The sequence below is a fragment of the Crinia signifera genome, chromosome 3, assembly GCF_055691185.1.
Source record: "Crinia signifera chromosome 3, ASM5569118v1, whole genome shotgun sequence".
Classification (NCBI taxonomy): Eukaryota; Metazoa; Chordata; class Amphibia; order Anura; family Myobatrachidae; genus Crinia; species Crinia signifera.
In genome coordinates, this window is record NC_139219.1 from 283,890,467 (window position 1) to 283,912,095 (window position 21,629).

The window sequence follows — 21,629 nt, forward strand, 5'->3', positions numbered from 1 at the left end:
AGAGTTACAACACTACAGGACTAATGTCCTGCCAGCTATCAGTTTTTAGCCCTCTCCACACCCCATTACTTCAAATGTTATTTTATTGTAAAAATCTGTTCAAATCATTTATTCATTACATACAAGATTATTTCAGCTGTCTATGTTAACTATTTCACATTTGTATTTAGTAATACTTTTATTAAATTGGTATATATAAATACAGAACCTCATTTACAGTTAGGTACAAACCGGTGCAAATCTGCACCTGGAGGCACCAATGTAGGACAGGACAGTGAGAACACAGTTACCCTTTCTCTTGCTGCTCCCCTTTTCAGTGCTCCCGGCAGCTTGTAACGCAGATCCTTCGGTGCTGACTGGCTGCCCAGAGACCGCTGTGTGAATGCCAGCTTGGCCTTGTGCTGTCCAAGGGAAACATAACAAAATTAACATTAACTATAATGAACCGTGAAATCCTTTTTCTCTTTTCTTTTGTCATTTGCACTGCTAACTCCAACACAATGCCCTATGTACTATTTATCTGCGAAACGAAATGTATCATGTCAGTGGAACATTTTCAAGGTAAGCAGTGCTTTGTTCCTAACTTCATTAGCACCAAGCGGAACTGCCGGAGACAATGGAGTCCGATACCACTGGGTGCCAGCCCTGAAGGGGCACCTTTCCTCCATTGTCCTGACTTGCACCCTAACTTTCTGTTGCCCCACTGTAGTTTTTCTCAATGTCCCACCACCACCATCAGATGCCTCTATGCCTCTTATATTCCAACCAGATGTCCCCTCACATGCCCATCAGATGTCCCACCACATTCCCATTATATGCCCATCCAATGTCCCCATAAATTATAACCTTCTCAAAATATCTTTAGAATTAGCTGTGGAATCCACTGTCCGATAATGGTGCGGCTGGCTAATATACACAACGGTGGTGCGAGAGTCTACATTATATGCCCCTGTGACTGTGTCTGACTAGCTCAACATGTTTCAAACTTAACAAAACACAGATGGTCTGTATCACTCGGGGTGAGGGAATGGAATCTTGCCATTTACCTTCTAGCATCTGATGGGCTAAGCTTGTTGCCTCCTCAGCAGCTGGCTGTTGCGCGGACAGTCCCTGGGCATACTCCGCAATAGTTGTAATAAGAGCCACTGCCCCAGAGCACTCCAAGAAGTTTCCAGTGAGGTACAGTTCACTGCAGGGACAAAGAGATCACTAGAATCAGGCAGCCAATGAGAAGAGTCAGTTGTATTAGTGGATCATCCTAAGGCAGATAATGGAACCCATAGGAAAGGATGACCTGTATCTTCCCAACAAGAAGAAGTGGGTCATTTGTGACTGGGTACTTTCCAGGTAAATAAATAAGGACAAACTATAGGGACAGACACCCTGAGTCCAGGCAAAATGCATTGCAATAGTTTTAGACCCGAACAAAATCAATTGACCATATTACAGCTCAAGGCATATGGTCACTAGGTCAACAGTATGAAAGTTGACATACATTAGGTCAACCACTAAAGATTGACAGGGCTTAGGTTGAGACATGAAATAGGTCGACACAAACATTAGGTCAACAATGGGAATGTCATCAAGTTTTTTTTTTTTCAAAAACAGACGGCATTTCATAGCCTTCCATCCACTAGGGCAGTGTTTTTCAACCACTGTGTTGTGTGCCTTGAGCTGTTCTCTAGTGTGCCCCCAGATCTAGAGATGCCCAAACCAGTACACAGCCACCACCAGTTCAACTGTTATTTACTGGTCTCTTCTTTTCATGTAAAGGGCCAATGTATTTTATTTGTATTACCTGTGGGGACCAGTGTGATTGTTTGTTATATGGGGGCCAATAGGTTTTTTTTTTCCTGTGGGGGCCAATGCGTTTTCCCCTGTGGGGATCTCATGGTGCGCCTTGGCAATTTTATAATCTTATCTAGTGTGCCGCAAGGTAAAAAGGTTGAAAATCACTGCACTGGGGCATGGAGGGAGAATAGAACATCATGGTGAGGGAAGGGAGCCATGCGAGGGGACGCGGTGCATGGATATGGTGTCCTTGTCGAAACTCATGTCGACCTTTTGACTGTCGACATTCCCATTGTCGATCTAATGCTTGTGTCGACCTTCTGACCCTGTCGACCTATTCCATGTGTCGACCTAATGTATGTTGACCTAGTGACCATATGCCTTCAACTCAAATATGGTCTCCTGATATTATTCAGGTCTAAAACTATTGTAATGGCTCTTGCCTGGGCGTCAAAACCTATGGCCCACTCCCTGAGCTCAGTATATATAACACAACATAGATCACTCAGGAAATCCCAACCAGATCGCTCAGCACACAGCATTGCACTGGCCCTGACCGGCAATCAACTAGATTTATCCAGCATGCTGGATCTTAATAGCCGGGCGATAGCGACATGTGGGGCCGCACATCTCTCGCAATGGCCCCATACACACCGAGCGATGTAGGGGCCTTTTCTAATGTAGGGTACACACCAGGACGACCCGCTCACGATGCACATCGTGAGCGGGTCATCAGTGTCTCGTCCGACCCGCTCACGGTGATGCGGGGGGGCACGACCCGCTCACGATGTGCACCGTGAGCGGGTCCGATCCGATGGTGACCCGCACCTGGCTGTATGGTCGTCATTGAGATCCTACCTGCAGCAGGTAGGATCTCAATAACGACTGACCGACCCGCGGGACCGCGCATCGGATCGGTATCGGTCCACACCAGGACAGAAAAGGGCCCAATCAGCACACAATCTACATCCAATTGGTCGGAATTGGATCTAGATTGAGGGGATCGGGCCCTAGTCGTCCTGGTGTACCCAGCATTAGCGATCTAGTGAGAGTGCTTAGAAAATGCCCTGAAATCGCTACATGTATAGGCCCCATTAGTCATAAATGTTGGCAGCTTTGCAATCCTGAACAGTACAACAATAAAACATTGGCTTTGCTATTAAAAATAAAAATTATGATATATTAATAACTTTTCAAATGTCGGTTACTTAAACCAGACACAGCTGAACAACAAGGTAGATGAATTGGCCAGTTCTATACTCACTACTGCAAGTTAGTGGTGCGGATCCCATTAATGTTATTTATGCCTCATCTTACCAACTGAAATGACTTAAGAATAAATCATCTTTTCACAAAGACAAACAACAAAATGAAGATAAAGTACCTGACTGCAGACTCTGCTAAAAGTTTGCCCAGTATTTCCCCACTGGAAGGCCCAAGCTTACAGTAACACATACTGAGAGACACCAGCTTCATGTTTCCATCCAGTGCATAAGCGAGACCTTGGATCCCTTCATCTCGGAATCTGACAAAGAAGAGAGTTTTCTGTTTATATAGACAGTTATGTCTTTACGAATCCTTTACGTAGGTAATGTCTTACTCATTGTAATCCAAGACAACGGACGTCAGCTGGCTGTATCTCATTGCTTTCCCCAGTCTCTCCGCTGACCAGGCATCTAGCCCACAGTCAATGACTTCCAGTTTTATGAAAGGATAAGAGGTCCTCCCACTCAGCTCCAACAATATGGCCTATATGTAGGGGAGACAATTCCCAGCGGGCTTCAGTCAATGAGGATCTACAAACATTACAGTTATATAAATACTAGCCACCAGACAGGAAATGACAGAACATCATAACAGTTATGTCAGCAATGGCGCCTGAACAGAGCAACACTTAAATTGCTCTGTCGGGTGTCATCTAGTGGCAGTCAGAGGGCACAACTCATGAATTCCCCACCTAGAGGAGTAAAGCAGCGCTAGCTATTTATTATATAGGATTTAAAATTGGCAGCTGAGCTTAATCTATTATTTGGTATCGGTTTTTAAACAAAAGTAGCCATATTTACTCTAATTAACTGCTATTGCTTTATACTGTCAGGTACCACAGCATTCCAGTAATGACGGGTTATGAGGTGTAGGTGTCAATGAAGATAAGAATTAACATTGCTTAATGACTGTAAATGCATGCCGTGCATTGTGGGAGATGTAGTCATGCTGTGTGACTCAGTCACTGCCTGTGACACGGGTTACACTTCCAGTTGGTTGTTACTGCATGCTAAGTAAAGACACACATTACCTTCATGCTACACAGGTGTCTGTGACTTCTTTACCACACGCATCTACACTGACTCACAAAACTTTTCATGACCAGAGCCCACAGTATTTGAAGCAGCGTCTGATTCCTTAGCTCCCTGGACTACTGCAATCTGCAATGATGGACTATTAACTGTACCTGGAATCTCCCTGAACTCATGTGGGGGTCAAGCTTTCAGCTGTGCAGACTGACTCACTTCCCAGCACAGATGGAGCGGCCTGCACTCTAGAATCCTTCAAAAATAGATTGAAGACTTTCCTATTCTCAGTGGCGTAACTATAGCTCCGCAGCGTTCGCGGTGGCGGGGAGGCGCAGATAAAGTTTGGGCGCCGGGGTCTGCAAGGCTATAGTTACCAGCTGCTGTGCTGTCTCTACCGGTACCTGCTGCCGTGCCGTCACGGTCCCGTCTCTCCCGGCACGCCGGCTCCTGCTGCTATAATGAAAACGGACACTTAGAAAATGGCTGCCCCTGTACTGCAGACAGTTTTCTGTCTGCAATATGGGGGCAGACATTTTCTAAGAGGGGGAGTGGGGGCGCCCAAAATTTAGCGGCAGGGGGGGGGGGGCGCAAAATAGGTAGTTACGCCACTGCCTGTTCTCTCAGCATCTCACTAAAATCCACTGTTAAGCTCATTTTGTTTTTGTTTGTTTTTGGTGCTGGAATGGCAAATGTAAAGCTCTTTTAAGGTCCCCATACACGTTACAAGAGTTATTCGTTTTGGACTACATCACATTGCATGCGATTTGCGTGCAATGCAATGCGATCCAAAGCTAGTTCAAAATGTATGTGCAGCACATACTTTTTGAACTGTGCAATGGGATGTGCATGGGAGCGTGCATCGCATCACACCCGCAAAACGCAGGTGAGAATAGTACTATATAAATAACTATTATTATTACTAAATGTCAGAAGCTATTGAAAGATTGACAACCATTATAAAACAAAATATAAAAATAAATATAAAAGTTAATTCAGACAGTTGAAAGAATTTTCAGAACCAGAACAATAAAAGATTTAATATATATATGGACCAGCTGTAATAGAGTGAGAGATTGAGAAATTATCGTTTTTCTTTTTTTTTTTAAAGCAGCAATCAATTACATAAATTAACCTTTTTTTCAGTGTAAATGATTGCCTCTTTAAAAAAAACCATTATATAGGAAATCTCCCCAAATCTCTCACTTTCTGATACTCACACCCTATTACGGTGGGCCCATGAAGTTTACAAGGTTAGCTTCCATCCCAATAATCCTCTGCCAATATTCCATGGTTCAGTAAGCAGGGTACAGGCTCCTGGACTGTATTGGCGCAGATATTAGCATCAATCTCTGCGGGTATGAAATATACAACTATACTGATTATGGAATGTGCGCGGTAGGTGTACATCACAGTCAATAGACTGTCTACCTTCTGAGACGTAACAAAAGAATGAAAACAGATGTAGATCACAGAGTTTTTGGATGTATATGTACAGTATAGTCAAACTTACAAGACTGGCAACGTCCTGGTTACTGAGGGGAATTCCCCATATGCATAAGTCTGTCCCAAGCATGTATCGCTCATCACGGATTGTCATCAATAGCGGCCTTAATAAGACCGAAGTGGAACTAGCTGAGGATCTTTCAGGACAAGACAATATGATCTGCAGGCAAATAGAGTCCAGTATTATCATTTGTGCCGGTGCCACTGACACAGTAATAAGCAGCTGATCTTTATAATTCGGTTCATTAAACCTGCAACAATCAGAGGACAGTGCAGTGTTCTTACAAGGATGTGCTATAGACTGATATTGGGTCACATCCCCTTTTGTTTCAGCCAGTCGAGTCAAGTGAAGGGGGAGGGGGGGGGGTTAATAATTACCCGGGCGCAGGTCTGATGGAGGGCCCAGAAACAGTTTGTTAGGTTTACACTCAAGTTAATGACCCAAGTGCCTTTAATTTATTTTAATATTAATATTTCAGACCCAATCCAGATTTTTTTCCCCGTAGGGATAGATCAGAAATGTTGATTATTGCATTTCAGTTGATTTTACCCTTATTCTAGACCTTTGGCTACACATCCATAGAAAGTAACACAGGAACATCATCCGCAACCTAGAGTGCCTAGCCCAATTACCTGCCATATCTGAGCTGGATTGGAAAGCTAGAGGGGAGGGTCTGTTTGGACCAATAGCTTCCTTTGGTCTTCACAGTAACTCGTCTGTGTACAACAGCTTTTGTCAATCCTACGGTTATAATTAATTTGCAGAGTGCAGCGTTCAGGTTTTGCAGCCGAGTCAGAGTGATAGCCTTTGCACAGTTTGTGAAAGGTAGCTGGATCGGTAAATTCACTGCAAGCCACTCACCATCTAATGATTTCCCAGTGTGCAGTGTATGCCTAGCCCTGGACTTACTTGACAATTTTCTCATTCTGGCCCTTCTGAGAAATATAATAAAAAAAAAAACATTTGTGCAGGTCTGTCTTCAGGTCCTAATTGATGTGGGGTTTTCATCTATAAAAATATCAATAATGGATTTTGTGTCTTGGTTTTATTTTTTTGAGTAACCCAAACTTACCCTAAAGTAGTGGGAGCCATTTTGGATGCTCTTTTTGAGGGCACGAGTGATAGTGGGGCTGGCAGAGGACTGGCACTGGGCACAGTGATTCTCATATGTTTTCAGAAACTTCTTCAACACTGATATATCTATTAATTTAACTCCCGCTCCTTTTCCCTTCTTCTTGCGTTTCAGAGGCATGTCATCGATACCATTCTGCAAAGGACCAGATATACAACATTTACACACATAGCATTGTCAGCAGTCACTCAACAAAATGGCCTATGGGGAGCATCTATGGCAGCAGAGGGCAACAAAATATATATTTAGGGACCTCCCAAGTGGATCGCAAGCTGGATACACACCTACAGATCTATCTGTTCAATATATCAGGTGGGAAATCTGGTAGTGTATTAGAGCATATGAGAATCTGAAATGTGCTTCCAAACACTGGAAAACAAACAATGTTCATTGAGAAAAAAAAATTGGTTCTAATCTGAATACTCATTTTTATCCATTTCAGTGTTTGGGATCAAATAGATGATTGTCGTTTGTTCACATACATTAACAGATTTTTGCTCTCACCAGACAGATTGAACAGATAAATCTTTAGGTGCGTACTCAGCTTTAGTCCCAAAAGGCGGCAACACATTAACTACCTTCACTATATAAGTCCATAGTCGCCCAGTGTGTATGCACTGAGCGGCTTTCCCCCCCCAGCGATGAATGCGATCATCTCTGTCCATAGTCGCCCAGTGTGTATGGACCTTTAGATCACATTATTAAATTAGCATAACAAATTGATTAATTTAAATAGCAGATTAAGCCAAGAAAAAAATAGTTAAGAGGCTGAGGCCTTGAAAATAGGTTTCCTGAACTTAGCTGCAATGTAACGATAGATAGATCAGGGTTGCCTACTTCCTGGCTGGGAGAGGGCAGTCAGTTCAGTGAGGCACGGGGGCGGGGCCATTGACAGGGTGGGATGGGGCAGGGCATCTGTCGGATGGTCAATGCAGGGGGTGTGGTCAACCTGATTGCATCCTCGTGGCCATGCCCTGCCACGCAATGCTGGTATTTGCATGGCAAGGGCGGCTATAAAGATGCAAACTGCATAATTAGCTCCCATGGATCCGAGCAGGGGGAGGGGGCGCGGAAGGCTTCCGGATTCCGGGAGGCTTGCTTACCGTTCTGGGGGACCGGAGGTTGACCCGATTTCCGGGATAGGAGATAGATAGAGGTGGCAGGGCACAAGAGGGCAGAGGCTGAGAGGCTTGTGCTGAGCTCTGCTTGGTGGAGCTCATCATATGCTTCTCAGGCCCATGAAGGATAGCAGCAGCAGCTGCCTTGTCATGGGAGGGTTTTTAATCAGAGGCAGCGCTGAGCTTATCAGGGCTCCTACAGAGTAAGGTACAGTGGGACAAACACAGGCTATTCATGTGGTATGTATATATATATATATATATATCCAGCAGGAAGAAAGGCGGCACTCTCACAGACTTGTAATGAAGTTTAAAAGTCCTTTATTTCAGCGGTCCTATGCCGTTACGGCGTTACCTCCATCATCAGGGACACAAATGCATCAAATAAACACAGGCAATAAATACCCATACACACATAAAAAACCCTCCCCCCATGTCCACACCAATTGGCTATGCACTCACATCCCCCGCTCGCGTCCCGCCGCACACCTGTCCAACCTGCCCAGATCAGACAGCACCCGGCACGCTGCAGTGTAGAAAACAGGCCCCTCTCACTGACCTGTCCTTCCGCACCACGTGACCGGGCGGCCTTCCCTATGCAATTGGGTGGAACAGGCGCGCGTCATCCACATGAGCCAGGGTGCCTCTGCGCACAACACAAACGGTTCCTATGGAAACAATAACAAACACATTACATATAATAAAAAATGCTGGTACAACAGCGATCAAAAAAGATTTTAAAATATAAAAATGAAAAAAACGCATATACATGAGTATAATATACATATGAACACCCACATTCTTATGGGATATAGCTTGTATAGCTAATAATGCTTTCTAAATACATCAGTCAGCAATTTAAAGAGACATGACATAAGACAAAATGAGCATACATAATAATGAATGAATAAGGCATATAACATATGACATAACCAATACAGCAAGAACGCACAACACCTCCCAATGCAAGGTGGTCAAATGAAACACTGGAGCCCCAGAGTCTAATTTAACCCACCAGGGGACATAGTCCCCAGAGAGAAAATCCAGCGACTCTCTCTCTGGAGCAGGATTTTATTCCTATTACCCCCTCTGACGGGCAAAGGTATATGGTCGATAATCATCGTGCGTATACTTGAAATATTGTGTTTAAACTGCAAACAGTGGCGGGCCACGGGTTGGTCACTATTCCCACTGGCCTGGGCTTGGTGAATGGCTGACCTATGTTGGGCCATGCGCTCCCTAAAATCACGCTGGGTCTTCCCAACATAGGTCAGTCCACAGGGGCAAGTCAAAGTATAGATGATGTAAGTTAATGTGCGAGTAAGGGGAAATTTTATCTGAATTTTATTCCCTTTGTGGGGGTGAGTAAAAAAGCTTCCCACTGACATGGACCTGCACGTAGTGCACCCCAAGCAACGAAAACACCCATTTTTCCTAGATAGGAAGTTCTTTTGGCCAGAAATGGTTTTATCCCATCCCGTGATGTCATATTTAACAATTCTGTCTTTAATGCTGCGGTACTTGTGTATTTTGGCAGCGCCCATCGCATTGCATACCATAAGGCATACGATGGTATGCGATGCGACGCAATATCGCGATATTGTACAATGCCATACAATTTTAAAATTGTATGGCATTGTATATGGCATACAATGCCATACAATGCGATGCGATTAAACATTGTATAAGCACCCTAATGGGTGCTTACAATGTTAAATGCACCCCCCCCCCCCCGCCACCCCCCCACTATAAACGTCAACCCGTATCGTGGCGAGCGCAGTGAGCCCGCGTGGGGCGGCGGTACGCGTCCTCCGACCTTTTCATACCCCCACTATCCACGTCGGCGTGGAGTTGAGAATAGAAAGTGTGGCGAGCACAGCGAGCCACCGAGCCCGAAGCGTGGCGAGCGCGGCGAGCCCCGTGAGGGGACGCGGATACCTGTGAAGGCCGCGAGGGGACTCCGATACCTGTGAAGGTATCCGCGTCCCCTCGCGGGGCTCGCTGCGCTCGCCACGCTTCGCGCTCGCACTTTCTATTCTCAACTCCACGCTGACGTGGATAGTGGGGGTATGAAAAGGTCAGAGGACGCGTACCGCCTGCGCTCGCCATGCTTCGGGTTCACGTTTATAGTGGGGGGGTGGCGTGGGGGTGCATTTAACATTGTAAGCACCCATTACGGTGCTTAAAAGCACCCTTTAGGGTGCTTATACAATCTTTCATCGTATAGGGGGCAAAAATCGCGTTGCATTGCATGCCATCGGGTGCATGGCATACGATGCGATGCAACGCGATTAAAACATCGCGGGATGGGAATCGGGGGCGCCGCTATAATACACAAGTACCATGCTGCTACCCCTGGTGTAACTGGGTAGCACCCTGGAATTCTGTAATAAAGGTAACTCGCTATCAGTGGATAGCATGGGCCATAGTTCTTTAACTTTCCTGGTTTTACTTTCTGACCCAACTGAATAGCGATTAACCCAGGGAACACATTTGGCATCCTTGTTTGCGGGCGGCAGTGTCTTTGGACTTAAAAGTTGTTCACGGGGCATAAGTAACACTTTTTCTTTTAAGATGTTCAACTCACTTCTACCATAGCTTGTAATGCTATAGGAACCTCCTCAGGGTTTGATGTTATCCTTTTAACTCGCAACAATTGCGAGTAGGGTAATCCCTTACGGAGAGGGGTAGGATGAAAGCTTTCATTTCTCAATAGAGTGTTCCTGTCTGTCGCCTTCACGAACAGGGAGGTGCTGATAGCAGCCCCCCTCTTCACGATTGCGACATCCAGGAACTCCACCCGTTCAGTATTCATGGTGTGAGTGAACCTGACCACACTGTCACTGCGGGCATGGTCCTCAAACACCTGTTTCAAGCCTTCAATATCCTTACCCCAAAAAATTAACAGGTCGTCAATGTAACGTTTATATAGCAACACATCCGACCTGAGGATACCGTCCCTAAAAAACATTTTTTGCTCAACGTGGTGCATGAAGGCATTGGCATATGCCGGGGCCACTGTGGACCCCATGGCACAGCCTGCCACCTGTAAGTAATATTTGCCCTCAAAGAGGAAATAATTCTTAGTTAGTATGAAGGTTAACAAGACCACGAAAAAATCAATCGAGTGACCCATATATTCCACATCACTGGAAATCAAAGAATGCACTGCCTCCACACCTGCACCGTATGGGATGCAGGTGTAGAGGCTAGTGACATCTGCTGTACACATCACACAATCTCCTTCAAGGACACTCTGTCCTGAAAGACTGTCAAGGATCGATAGTAAGGCAGTGATATCTCTCAAATATGAATTCAATCTTTGGACACATGGATTCGAAATGGTGTCCAAATATACCGCTACCGGGTGCATCAAGGACCCCCTGGATGATATAATTGGTCATCCAGGAGGAAGCAGAGGCCTGTTTCAACTCTACATCAAGGCACCCATCTCTAACAGTAGTGTTGAGTATTACATCCAATTCATGCTTAAATGCTATAGTGGGATTTTTAGCAAGCAAAATATAAGTCTTAGCATCACTCAACTGCTTTAAGCATTCAGCTCTATAGTCCTGAACATCTTGAACAATCACAGCACCCCCCTTATCCACATTACGAATAATCACATCCCTCATTTTAGACAGACTGTCCAAGGCCAATTGTTGTGGCTTGGAGAGATTGTACCTGGTGTAAGTGCGGGCCGGTTCATCCATGCCCAATCGATCCACCATCCGTGTAAAAGTTCTCACTGAGGGATTGATTGAAGGGGGGGTCGAACCTTGAACGGGGTACGATCTTTTTTAACTGTTCAGTTAAGGTGACTTTCTCAATTGCTGATGCTGAAGGGGCAGATTTGCCAAAATGTTCTTTTAAACGCAGTGTCCGATGGAGCTTGTAGGTATCCACCTTCCACTGGAAGGCATCTGCTTTGACAGTTGGAACAAACGATAGTCCTTTTGCCAGGACCTCCACCTCTGTTGTTAACAATGGTATCTTGGTTAGGTTGGTATAGGTTAAAAACTAAGCTTTGACTTTCCTCGGCGGGCGAGTGCTTGCTCTGACGGCGGTTTTGGCCTGCCCTCCTCGTCTTGTTGCTGCCATCCCAGTTACGCCTGCAGCATTGGTAGTGGAACAGGAGGACTCACTCTCGCTTTGAGAGGTACTTGATCTTTGATTGGAGTGTTGAAACCTATATGGCTTACGTCTTCCATAATTAGGTCGACCTCCATCTTGGAAATTGCCAGCATTAAGCCATGGGTACACCCTCCTTTGATCATAATCAAGCTGAACCTTCTTCACTTTCTCTTTCTTAAAGGTGATGAGATCATGCTTGTATTTATCCATCTGGTTCTTTAATTTTTCAAACCAGTTGGTCTGAGTGTCCTGAGCAAATGTGATGGAATGAGCTGTTTCAAATGTAGTAATCTGTTGCTGCAGCTCTTTCCTATATATATATATATATATATATATATATATATATATATATATATATATATAAAGTACAGATGGGGCAGCACATCCAAACACCAGACGATAGTGCTCCGGTGCCAAGCTGGTAGATACCGCGGTATCCAGTGATACAAAGATAGACAAGCGGCACCCGGAGGCTGTTTCAATAAATCAACGCAGTCAGAGCTGGATCAAACGTTTTCGAAGTTAAATTACTTCGTCATCAGGATACAATACAAGAGTAAACGTACATACCTATATCAGGAACACCACACCACGTGAAGTCATCCTGCCGGCCCCGGTCACGAATGACGCGCCCACTGATGACGCAATCATCCACCGCCCGTTGCCCGGACAACCATAAAGCATAAAATCTAAAACCTCTAAACAAAGTGCATACAAGAAATAAACATACAAAAGTCATAACCAGTACAGTGGTAATGAGTCATAGTGATCTTCTATGCAAACAACAGCGAAAAAGCTGGAGCGATCCAGAACATGGTCGCAGTTGCAGGGGTAGATGCAAGTGTTTCAAGGGTGCTGAGTACAAATGACCACTGTAAGCGAAAAAAACGCAAAAATGTCAATACATGCAGGCATAAAGCAGGAGGGCATAAAGCAGGAGAAAATGGCAAAGTGCTAGAACACGCAACAATGTAGTGCTGTAGTCCGCAACTATGGTGAGAAATCTGAGTACACATCATAGGAAACAATGTAAACCCGCTGATTCGTTGAGCCCTCGGGGCGCAAGTGTGCCTAGGCTATGGATCCAACGCGCTTCTCTTTGAAGCAGCCTAAGTGATCGATCGCCACCACGTTTGTTAGCAGGTTCGTGGTCAATGATAATGTATTTAAGCTGGCTCATGCTGTGACCGGCTGTCACAAAATGCCGAGCCACTGGCTGGTCACTGTGACCACTAGCATATGCGGCACGTAGGGTCGATTTATGTCCTGCAATCCTCTCCCGCAATGTGCGGTCGGTTTTGCCAACATAGCCTTTCCCACAAGGGCACAATATGAGATATATGATGTATTTCGTCAAACATGTAACCACGTGTCGGATAGGGATGCGTTTACCAGTCAGAGGGTGCGCAAAGTCGGTACCGATCATGAGTGCTCTACACACTACACAATTAAGGCAGCGGTAGCAGCCTGGTCTTTTACTTAAGAAGTTGCTCTGTACAGATTGTGAGGAGTCAAGTCCACTGATATCTGTCCTCATCACCCAGTCTCTGAGGTTTTTGCCCCGGCTATAGCAGGGCATAAGTTTTTTAGTTCCTAGCTGCAAGTCAGGGTCAGTCTGAACAATGGGCCATAGACTATTAGAAATGGTACGGATGTCGTCACTGGCAGTGTTAAAATGATTAACCCAGGGGAATCGCGACTCCATATCCTTATTTCTGTTGGTGGGTTTAAGAGTCTCGTCCCGTTGACATCTGAGTGCTTTGTCTTTGGCCAACTGTAGTTGTTTATCATCATAACCTCTCATGAGGAAGTCCTGGATCATTCTGTCAATGTGCGCAGTGGCGGTGGTTCTGTCAGAACAAACCCTAATAGCCCTCAAAAATTGGGAATAGGGTAAGGAGAATTTTAATTTAGGGGGATGGAAGCTAGAAGCATGCAACGTGGTGTTTCTGTCAGTGGGTTTGCGAAACAATTCAGTACAGATTTTATTGTCTCTGATGCTCACCTGAACATCGAGATAATTGACCGTGTCGACACTGATGTTGTGTGTAAATTGGACAGGATGTCCAGAGTTGTTGTGATCATTGATGAACTTCTCAATACTCTCCTGTGGACCAGACCACATAATGAACAGGTCATCTATGTATCTTACATAGAAGACCGCGTATTGTACAAATAATGCATTAGACAACATCAGGTCATCCTCAATCATATACATGTAGGCATTGGCGTACGATGGGGCCACATTCGACCCCATCGCACAGCCCGCTGCCTGTAGGTAATAGACACCATCAAACAGAAAAAAATTACATGTAAGTACAAGCTCCAGCAAATCAATAATCAAATCAACATCAGGACCAGTGTAGGCCACATTGTTAGTCACAAGTCTGCGTACGGCGTCCAATCCCTCACGGTTGGGTATCACCGTATACAGACTGGAGATATCCAAACTGCACAGTAACGATCCCTCAGGTATACATGGTATCGCATTAAGTTTGTTAATAAAAGCTGTAGTGTCGAGTAAATGTCTCGGATGTCGTACGATGCACGGCTGTAGCATGGCATCGAGGTACGTGGATACCCGTTGGAATAAGCCGTTCCGGGCAGAAATTATGGGTCGGCCGGGGGGGTTGATCAAAGATTTATGAATTTTAGGTAACGAATAGAGAATCGGAGTTACCGGATTCTCATTAATTAATGCTGATTTCAAGTTACTGGTGATAAACCCATCGTTGACCGCCCTGTTAAGCCTGTCCCGAAGTAGTTTGCTGAATTCAGCAGTAGGATCATGATCAAGCCTGTGATAAACCTCAGTAGCACTCAATTGTCTAAGCAATTCATTACGATAATCAGCAAGATTTTGCACTACTATAGCACCGCCTTTATCGGCTGGTCTAATAGTTATGTCTGTGTACCCAGATAAATCTTTTAAAGCTTGTTTCTCCATTTTGCTTAAATTAGGGTGCTTACCACGTTGAGATGTCCCCGATCCCAGAGTCTCGGTCATTTTATGTTCCAACATGCGATTAAATGTCTTGATCGAAGGATTGTTGGTCATCGGTTCAAACCGGGAACGGGGCTGTAATTTCAGCAAAGAAGGGGGTAACGGGTCTTCAGGAGGGGTTGAAGGAGGAATGCGTGCTGCTGCTTTAGAACCTCTAAAATGTTCGTGCAATTTTAATTGTCTATGGAGTTTATACTTCTCGATAGTCAGTTGCATGCTGTTAGGTTGGACTGTAGGGACAAAAGACATGCCTCGTTGCAAAACTTTTAGTTCAGTGTCCGACAGAGGGTGGTTGGATAAGTTGAATATCAGGCTTTCACCTTCCTGTGTAGCGGTGGTCGTCCCGGTTGTCCTCGCCCTCGCCCTTTTGGCCCTTTCGCCCCCTCGGCGGGTCTTGTGTCTCTGCCGCCGCGTCCGCGGCGGGTACCGTCCCCTAAAGGGGTCACATGAGAAGAACCAGAAGCCTCAGCGATGCCCTCGGAGTCACTGTTAGTGACTGCCTCCTGAGAGGAATCAGATTGCCATAGTTGTTTATAGTTCCTCGGACGTCTGCGATAGCGATTGTGTTGTTGGTTGGAGCCACTGGCCCACTGGTATACACGGTTGCACTCGTAGTCAGAGTTCACCTTTGCCAATTTGTCCTTTTTAAATGCAATAAGTTCATTCCGATAAGTGGCGATCTGAGTGTCGAGTTTACCTATCCAATTTTGAGAGGTATCGGCCTTGAATGTTGGTAGGTGTTGGGCCTCAAAGGTCTTGATTTTTTCTTTTGCAATGCCCAGCTCCCGTGCCGACTCTTCAATAACCAGTAGTAGTAAATCGAAACTACATTTGTTAAGAACGGCTATCCATCTCTTACAGAAGGCCGTATTGTATCGGCCAATCGTTGGGGAGTTGTTGATACGAAAGCCGCGGGGGATGCGTTTATCCTTGTAGTACCCACTCAGGGTTATCCCGTGGTACAGGTAGTCAATCTCCTTTTGTTTGAGTCGGACCCAATCCTTGTAGAGATGGTTGAGTGGTATCGGTACAGTCGCATCACATAGTAGTTGGTCAAATAATATCGCATCTGCCTCAGCCGCAGAAAAATTAAGAAAGGTCCCCTGAGTCAGGAGAGATAGATTCTCCGCACAATCACCCACTTCAACATTGACAGTGCTCGTCATAACACAAAAGCACAGTACTGGTAATGAAAAAGTCCCGTGTGGGGATACGTCCTGGAAAGCAACAGTGGTTGATGGGTGCTATGGCCCAATATCCCCTATGCAGTGACGCTAAGGAATATCAATGCAAAGTACAGATGGGGCAGCACATCCAAACACCAGACGATAGTGCTCCGGTGCCAAGCTGGTAGATACCGCGGTATCCAGTGATACAAAGATAGACAAGCGGCACCCGGAGGCTGTTTCAATAAATCAACGCAGTCAGAGCTGGATCAAACGTTTTCGAAGTTTAATTACTTCGTCATCAGGATACAATACAAGAGTAAACGTACATACCTATATCAGGAACACCACACCACGTGAAGTCATCCTGCCGGCCCCGGTCACGAATGACGCGCCCACTGATGACGCAATCATCCACCGCCCGTTGCCCGGACAACCATAAAGCATAAAATCTAAAACCTATAAACAAAGTGCATACAAGAAATAAACATACAAAAGTCATAACCAGTACAGTGGTAATGAGTCATAGTGATCTTCTATGCAAACAACAGCGAAAAAGCTGGAGCGATCCAGAACATGGTCGCAGTTGCAGGGGTAGATGCAAGTGTTTCAAGGGTGCTGAGTACAAATGACCACTGTAAGCGAAAAAAACGCAAAAATGTCAATACATGCAGGCATAAAGCAGGAGGGCATAAAGCAGGAGAAAATAGCAAAGTGCTAGAACACGCAACAATGTAGTGCGGTAGTCCGCAACTATGGTGAGAAATCTGAGTACACATCATAGGAAACAATGTAAACCCGCTGATTCGTTGAGCCCTCGGGGCGCAAGTGTGCCTAGGCTATGGATCCAACGCGCTTCTCTTTGAAGCAGCCTAAGTGATCGATCGCCACCACGTTTGTTAGCAGGTTCGTGGTCAATGATAATGTATTTAAGCTGGCTCATGCTGTGACCGGCTGTCACAAAATGCCGAGCCACTGGCTGGTCACTGTGACCACTAGCATATGCGGCACGTAGGGTCGATTTATGTCCTGCAATCCTCTCCCGCAATGTGCGGTCGGTTTTGCCGACATAGCCTTTCCCACAAGGGCACAATATGAGATATATGATGTATTTCGTCAAACATGTAACCACGTGTCGGATAGGGATGCGTTTACCAGTAAAGTAAAGTAAAAGACCAGGCTGCTACCGCTGCCTTAATTGTGTAGTGTGTAGAGCACTCATGATCGGTACCGACTTTGCGCACCCTCTGACTGGTAAACGCATCCCTATCCGACACGTGGTTACATGTTTGACGAAATACATCATATATCTCATATTGTGCCCTTGTGGGAAAGGCTATGTCGGCAAAACCGACCGCACATTGCGGGAGAGGATTGCAGGACATAAATCGACCCTACGTGCCGCATATGCTAGTGGTCACAGTGACCAGCCAGTGGCTCTGCATTTTGTGACAGCCGGTCACAGCATGAGCCAGCTTAAATACATTATCATTGACCACGAACCTGCTAACAAACGTGGTGGCGATCGATCACTTAGGCTGCTTCAAAGAGAAGCGCGTTGGATCCATAGCCTAGGCACACTTGCGCCCCGAGGGCTCAACGAATCAGCGGGTTTACATTGTTTCCTATGATGTGTACTCAGATTTCTCACCATAGTTGCGGACTACCGCACTACATTGTTGCGTGTTCTAGCACTTTGCCATTTTCTCCTGCTTTATGCCCTCCTGCTTTATGCCTGCATGTATTGACATTTTTGCGTTTTTTTCGCTTACAGTGGTCATTTGTACTCAACACCCTTGAAACACTTGCATCTACCCCTGCAACTGCGACCATGTTCTGGATCGCTCCAGCTTTTTCGCTGTTGTTTGCATAGAAGATCACTATGACTCATTACCACTGTACTGGTTATGACTTTTGTATGTTTATTTCTTGTATGCACTTTGTTTATAGGTTTTAGATTTTATGCTTTATGGTTGTCCGGGCAACGGGCGGTGGATGATTGCGTCATCAGTGGGCGCGTCATTCGTGACCGGGGCCGGCAGGATGACTTCACGTGGTGTGGTGTTCCTGATATAGGTATGTACGTTTACTCTTGTATTGTATCCTGATGACGAAGTAATTAAACTTCGAAAACGTTTGATCCAGCTCTGACTGCGTTGATTTATTGAAACAGCCTCCGGGTGCCGCTTGTTTATCTTTGTATCACTGGATACCGCGGTATCTACCAGCTTGGCACCGGAGCACTATCGTCTGGTGTTTGGATGTGCTGCCCCATCTGTACTTTGCATTGATATTCCTTAGCGTCACTGCATAGGGGATATTGGGCCATAGCACCCATCAACCACTGTTGCTTTCCAGGACGCATCCCCACACGGGACTTTTTCATTACCAGTACTGTGCTTTTGTGTTATGACGAGCACTGTCAATGTTGAAGTGGGTGATTGTGCGGAGAATCTATCTCTCCTGACTCAGGGGACCTTTCTTAATTTTTCTGCGGCTGAGGCAGATGCGATATTATTTGACCAACTACTATGTGATGCGACTGTACCGATACCACTCAACCATCTCTACAAGGATTGGGTCCGACTCAAACAAAAGGAGATTGACTACCTGTACCACGGGATAACCCTGAGTGGGTACTACAAGGATAAACGCATCCCCCGCGGCTTTCGTATCAACAACTCCCCAACGATTGGCCGATACAATACGGCCTTCTGTAAGAGATGGATAGCCGTTCTTAACAAATGTAGTTTCGATTTACTACTACTGGTTATTGAAGAGTCGGCACGGGAGCTGGGCATTGCAAAAGAAAAAATCAAGACCTTTGAGGCCCAACACCTACCAACATTCAAGGCCGATACCTCTCAAAATTGGATAGGTAAACTCGACACTCAGATCGCCACTTATCGGAATGAACTTATTGCATTTAAAAAGGACAAATTGGCAAAGGTGAACTCTGACTACGAGTGCAACCGTGTATACCAGTGGGCCAGTGGCTCCAACCAACAACACAATCGCTATCGCAGACGTCCGAGGAACTATAAACAACTATGGCAATCTGATTCCTCTCAGGAGGCAGTCACTAACAGTGACTCCGAGGGCATCGCTGAGGCTTCTGGTTCTTCTCATGTGACCCCTTTAGGGGACGGTACCCGCCGCGGACGCGGCGGCAGAGACACAAGACCCGCCGAGGGGGCGAAAGGGCCAAAAGGGCGAGGGCGAGGACAACCGGGACGACCACCGCTACACAGGAAGGTGAAAGCCTGATATTCAACTTATCCAACCACCCTCTGTCGGACACTGAACTAAAAGTTTTGCAACGAGGCATGTCTTTTGTCCCTACAGTCCAACCTAACAGCATGCAACTGACTATCGAGAAGTATAAACTCCATAGACAATTAAAATTGCACGAACATTTTAGAGGTTCTAAAGCAGCAGCACGCATTCCTCCTTCAACCCCTCCTGAAGACCCGTTACCCCCTTCTTTGCTGAAATTACAGCCCCGTTCCCGGTTTGAACCGATGACCAACAATCCTTCGATCAAGACATTTAATCGCATGTTGGAACATAAAATGACCGAGACTCTGGGATCGGGGACATCTCAACGTGGTAAGCACCCTAATTTAAGCAAAATGGAGAAACAAGCTTTAAAAGATTTATCTGGGTACACAGACATAACTATTAGACCAGCCGATAAAGGCGGTGCTATAGTAGTGCAAAATCTTGCTGATTATCGTAATGAATTGCTTAGACAATTGAGTGCTACTGAGGTTTATCACAGGCTTGATCATGATCCTACTGCTGAATTCAGCAAACTACTTCGGGACAGGCTTAACAGGGCGGTCAACGATGGGTTTATCACCAGTAACTTGAAAACAGCATTAATTAATGAGAATCCGGTAACTCCGATTCTCTATTCGTTACCTAAAATTCATAAATCTTTGATCAACCCCCCCGGCCGACCCATAATTTCTGCCCGGAACGGCTTATTCCAACGGGTATCCACGTACCTCGATGCCATGCTACAGCCGTGCATCGTACGACATCCGAGACATTTACTCGACACTACAGCTTTTATTAACAAACTTAATGCGATACCATGTATACCTGAGGGATCGTTACTGTGCAGTTTGGATATCTCCAGTCTGTATACGGTGATACCCAACCGTGAGGGATTGGACGCCGTACGCAGACTTGTGACTAACAATGTGGCCTACACTGGTCCTGATGTTGATTTGATTATTGATTTGCTGGAGCTTGTACTTACATGTAATTTTTTTCTGTTTGATGGTGTCTATTACCTACAGGCAGCGGGCTGTGCGATGGGGTCGAATGTGGCCCCATCGTACGCCAATGCCTACATGTATATGATTGAGGATGACCTGATGTTGTCTAATGCATTATTTGTACAATACGCGGTCTTCTATGTAAGATACATAGATGACCTGTTCATTATGTGGTCTGGTCCACAGGAGAGTATTGAGAAGTTCATCAATGATCACAACAACTCTGGACATCCTGTCCAATTTACACACAACATCAGTGTCGACACGGTCAATTATCTCGATGTTCAGGTGAGCATCAGAGACAATAAAATCTGTACTGAATTGTTTCGCAAACCCACTGACAGAAACACCACGTTGCATGCTTCTAGCTTCCATCCCCCTAAATTAAAATTCTCCTTACCCTATTCCCAATTTTTGAGGGCTATTAGGGTTTGTTCTGACAGAACCACCGCCACTGCGCACATTGACAGAATGATCCAGGACTTCCTCATGAGAGGTTATGATGATAAACAACTACAGTTGGCCAAAGACAAAGCACTCAGATGTCAACGGGACGAGACTCTTAAACCCACCAACAGAAATAAGGATATGGAGTCGCGATTCCCCTGGGTTAATCATTTTAACACTGCCAGTGACGACATCCGTACCATTTCTAATAGTCTATGGCCCATTGTTCAGACTGACCCTGACTTGCAGCTAGGAACTAAAAAACTTATGCCCTGCTATAGCCGGGGCAAAAACCTCAGAGACTGGGTGATGAGGACAGATATCAGTGGACTTGACTCCTCACAATCTGTACAGAGCAACTTCTTAAGTAAAAGACCAGGCTGCTACCGCTGCCTTAATTGTGTAGTGTGTAGAGCACTCATGATCGGTACCGACTTTGCGCACCCTCTGACTGGTAAACGCATCCCTATCCGACACGTGGTTACATGTTTGACGAAATACATCATATATCTCATATTGTGCCCTTGTGGGAAAGGCTATGTCGGCAAAACCGACCGCACATTGCGGGAGAGGATTGCAGGACATAAATCGACCCTACGTGCCGCATATGCTAGTGGTCACAGTGACCAGCCAGTGGCTCGGCATTTTGTGACAGCCGGTCACAGCATGAGCCAGCTTAAATACATTATCATTGACCACGAACCTGCTAACAAACGTGGTGGCGATCGATCACTTAGGCTGCTTCAAAGAGAA

At 45.6% G+C, this 21,629-nt stretch overlaps 1 protein-coding gene across 2 annotated transcripts in view; it reads right to left on the reverse strand.

Moving 5' to 3' along the window:
* The window catches only part of LOC146062747 (uncharacterized), a 37,341-nt gene that overhangs the window by 12,240 nt on the left and 3,472 nt on the right, over positions 1-21,629 (reverse strand). The window contains exons 2-8 of one of the 2 annotated variants that reach the window (XM_083174785.1): positions 8,399-8,507; positions 6,662-6,856; positions 5,596-5,748; positions 3,392-3,540; positions 3,176-3,316; positions 1,047-1,189; positions 291-401 (exon numbers count right to left, since the gene is read on the reverse strand). In XM_083174785.1, the coding sequence (XP_083030911.1) occupies positions 291-401; positions 1,047-1,189; positions 3,176-3,316; positions 3,392-3,540; positions 5,596-5,748; positions 6,662-6,841 (877 nt within the window). In that variant the 5' untranslated portion in view covers positions 6,842-6,856; positions 8,399-8,507. The remainder of the gene's footprint in view (positions 1-290; positions 402-1,046; positions 1,190-3,175; positions 3,317-3,391; positions 3,541-5,595; positions 5,749-6,661; positions 6,857-8,398; positions 8,508-21,629) is intronic. The other variant, XM_083174784.1, reaches the window with a different exon arrangement.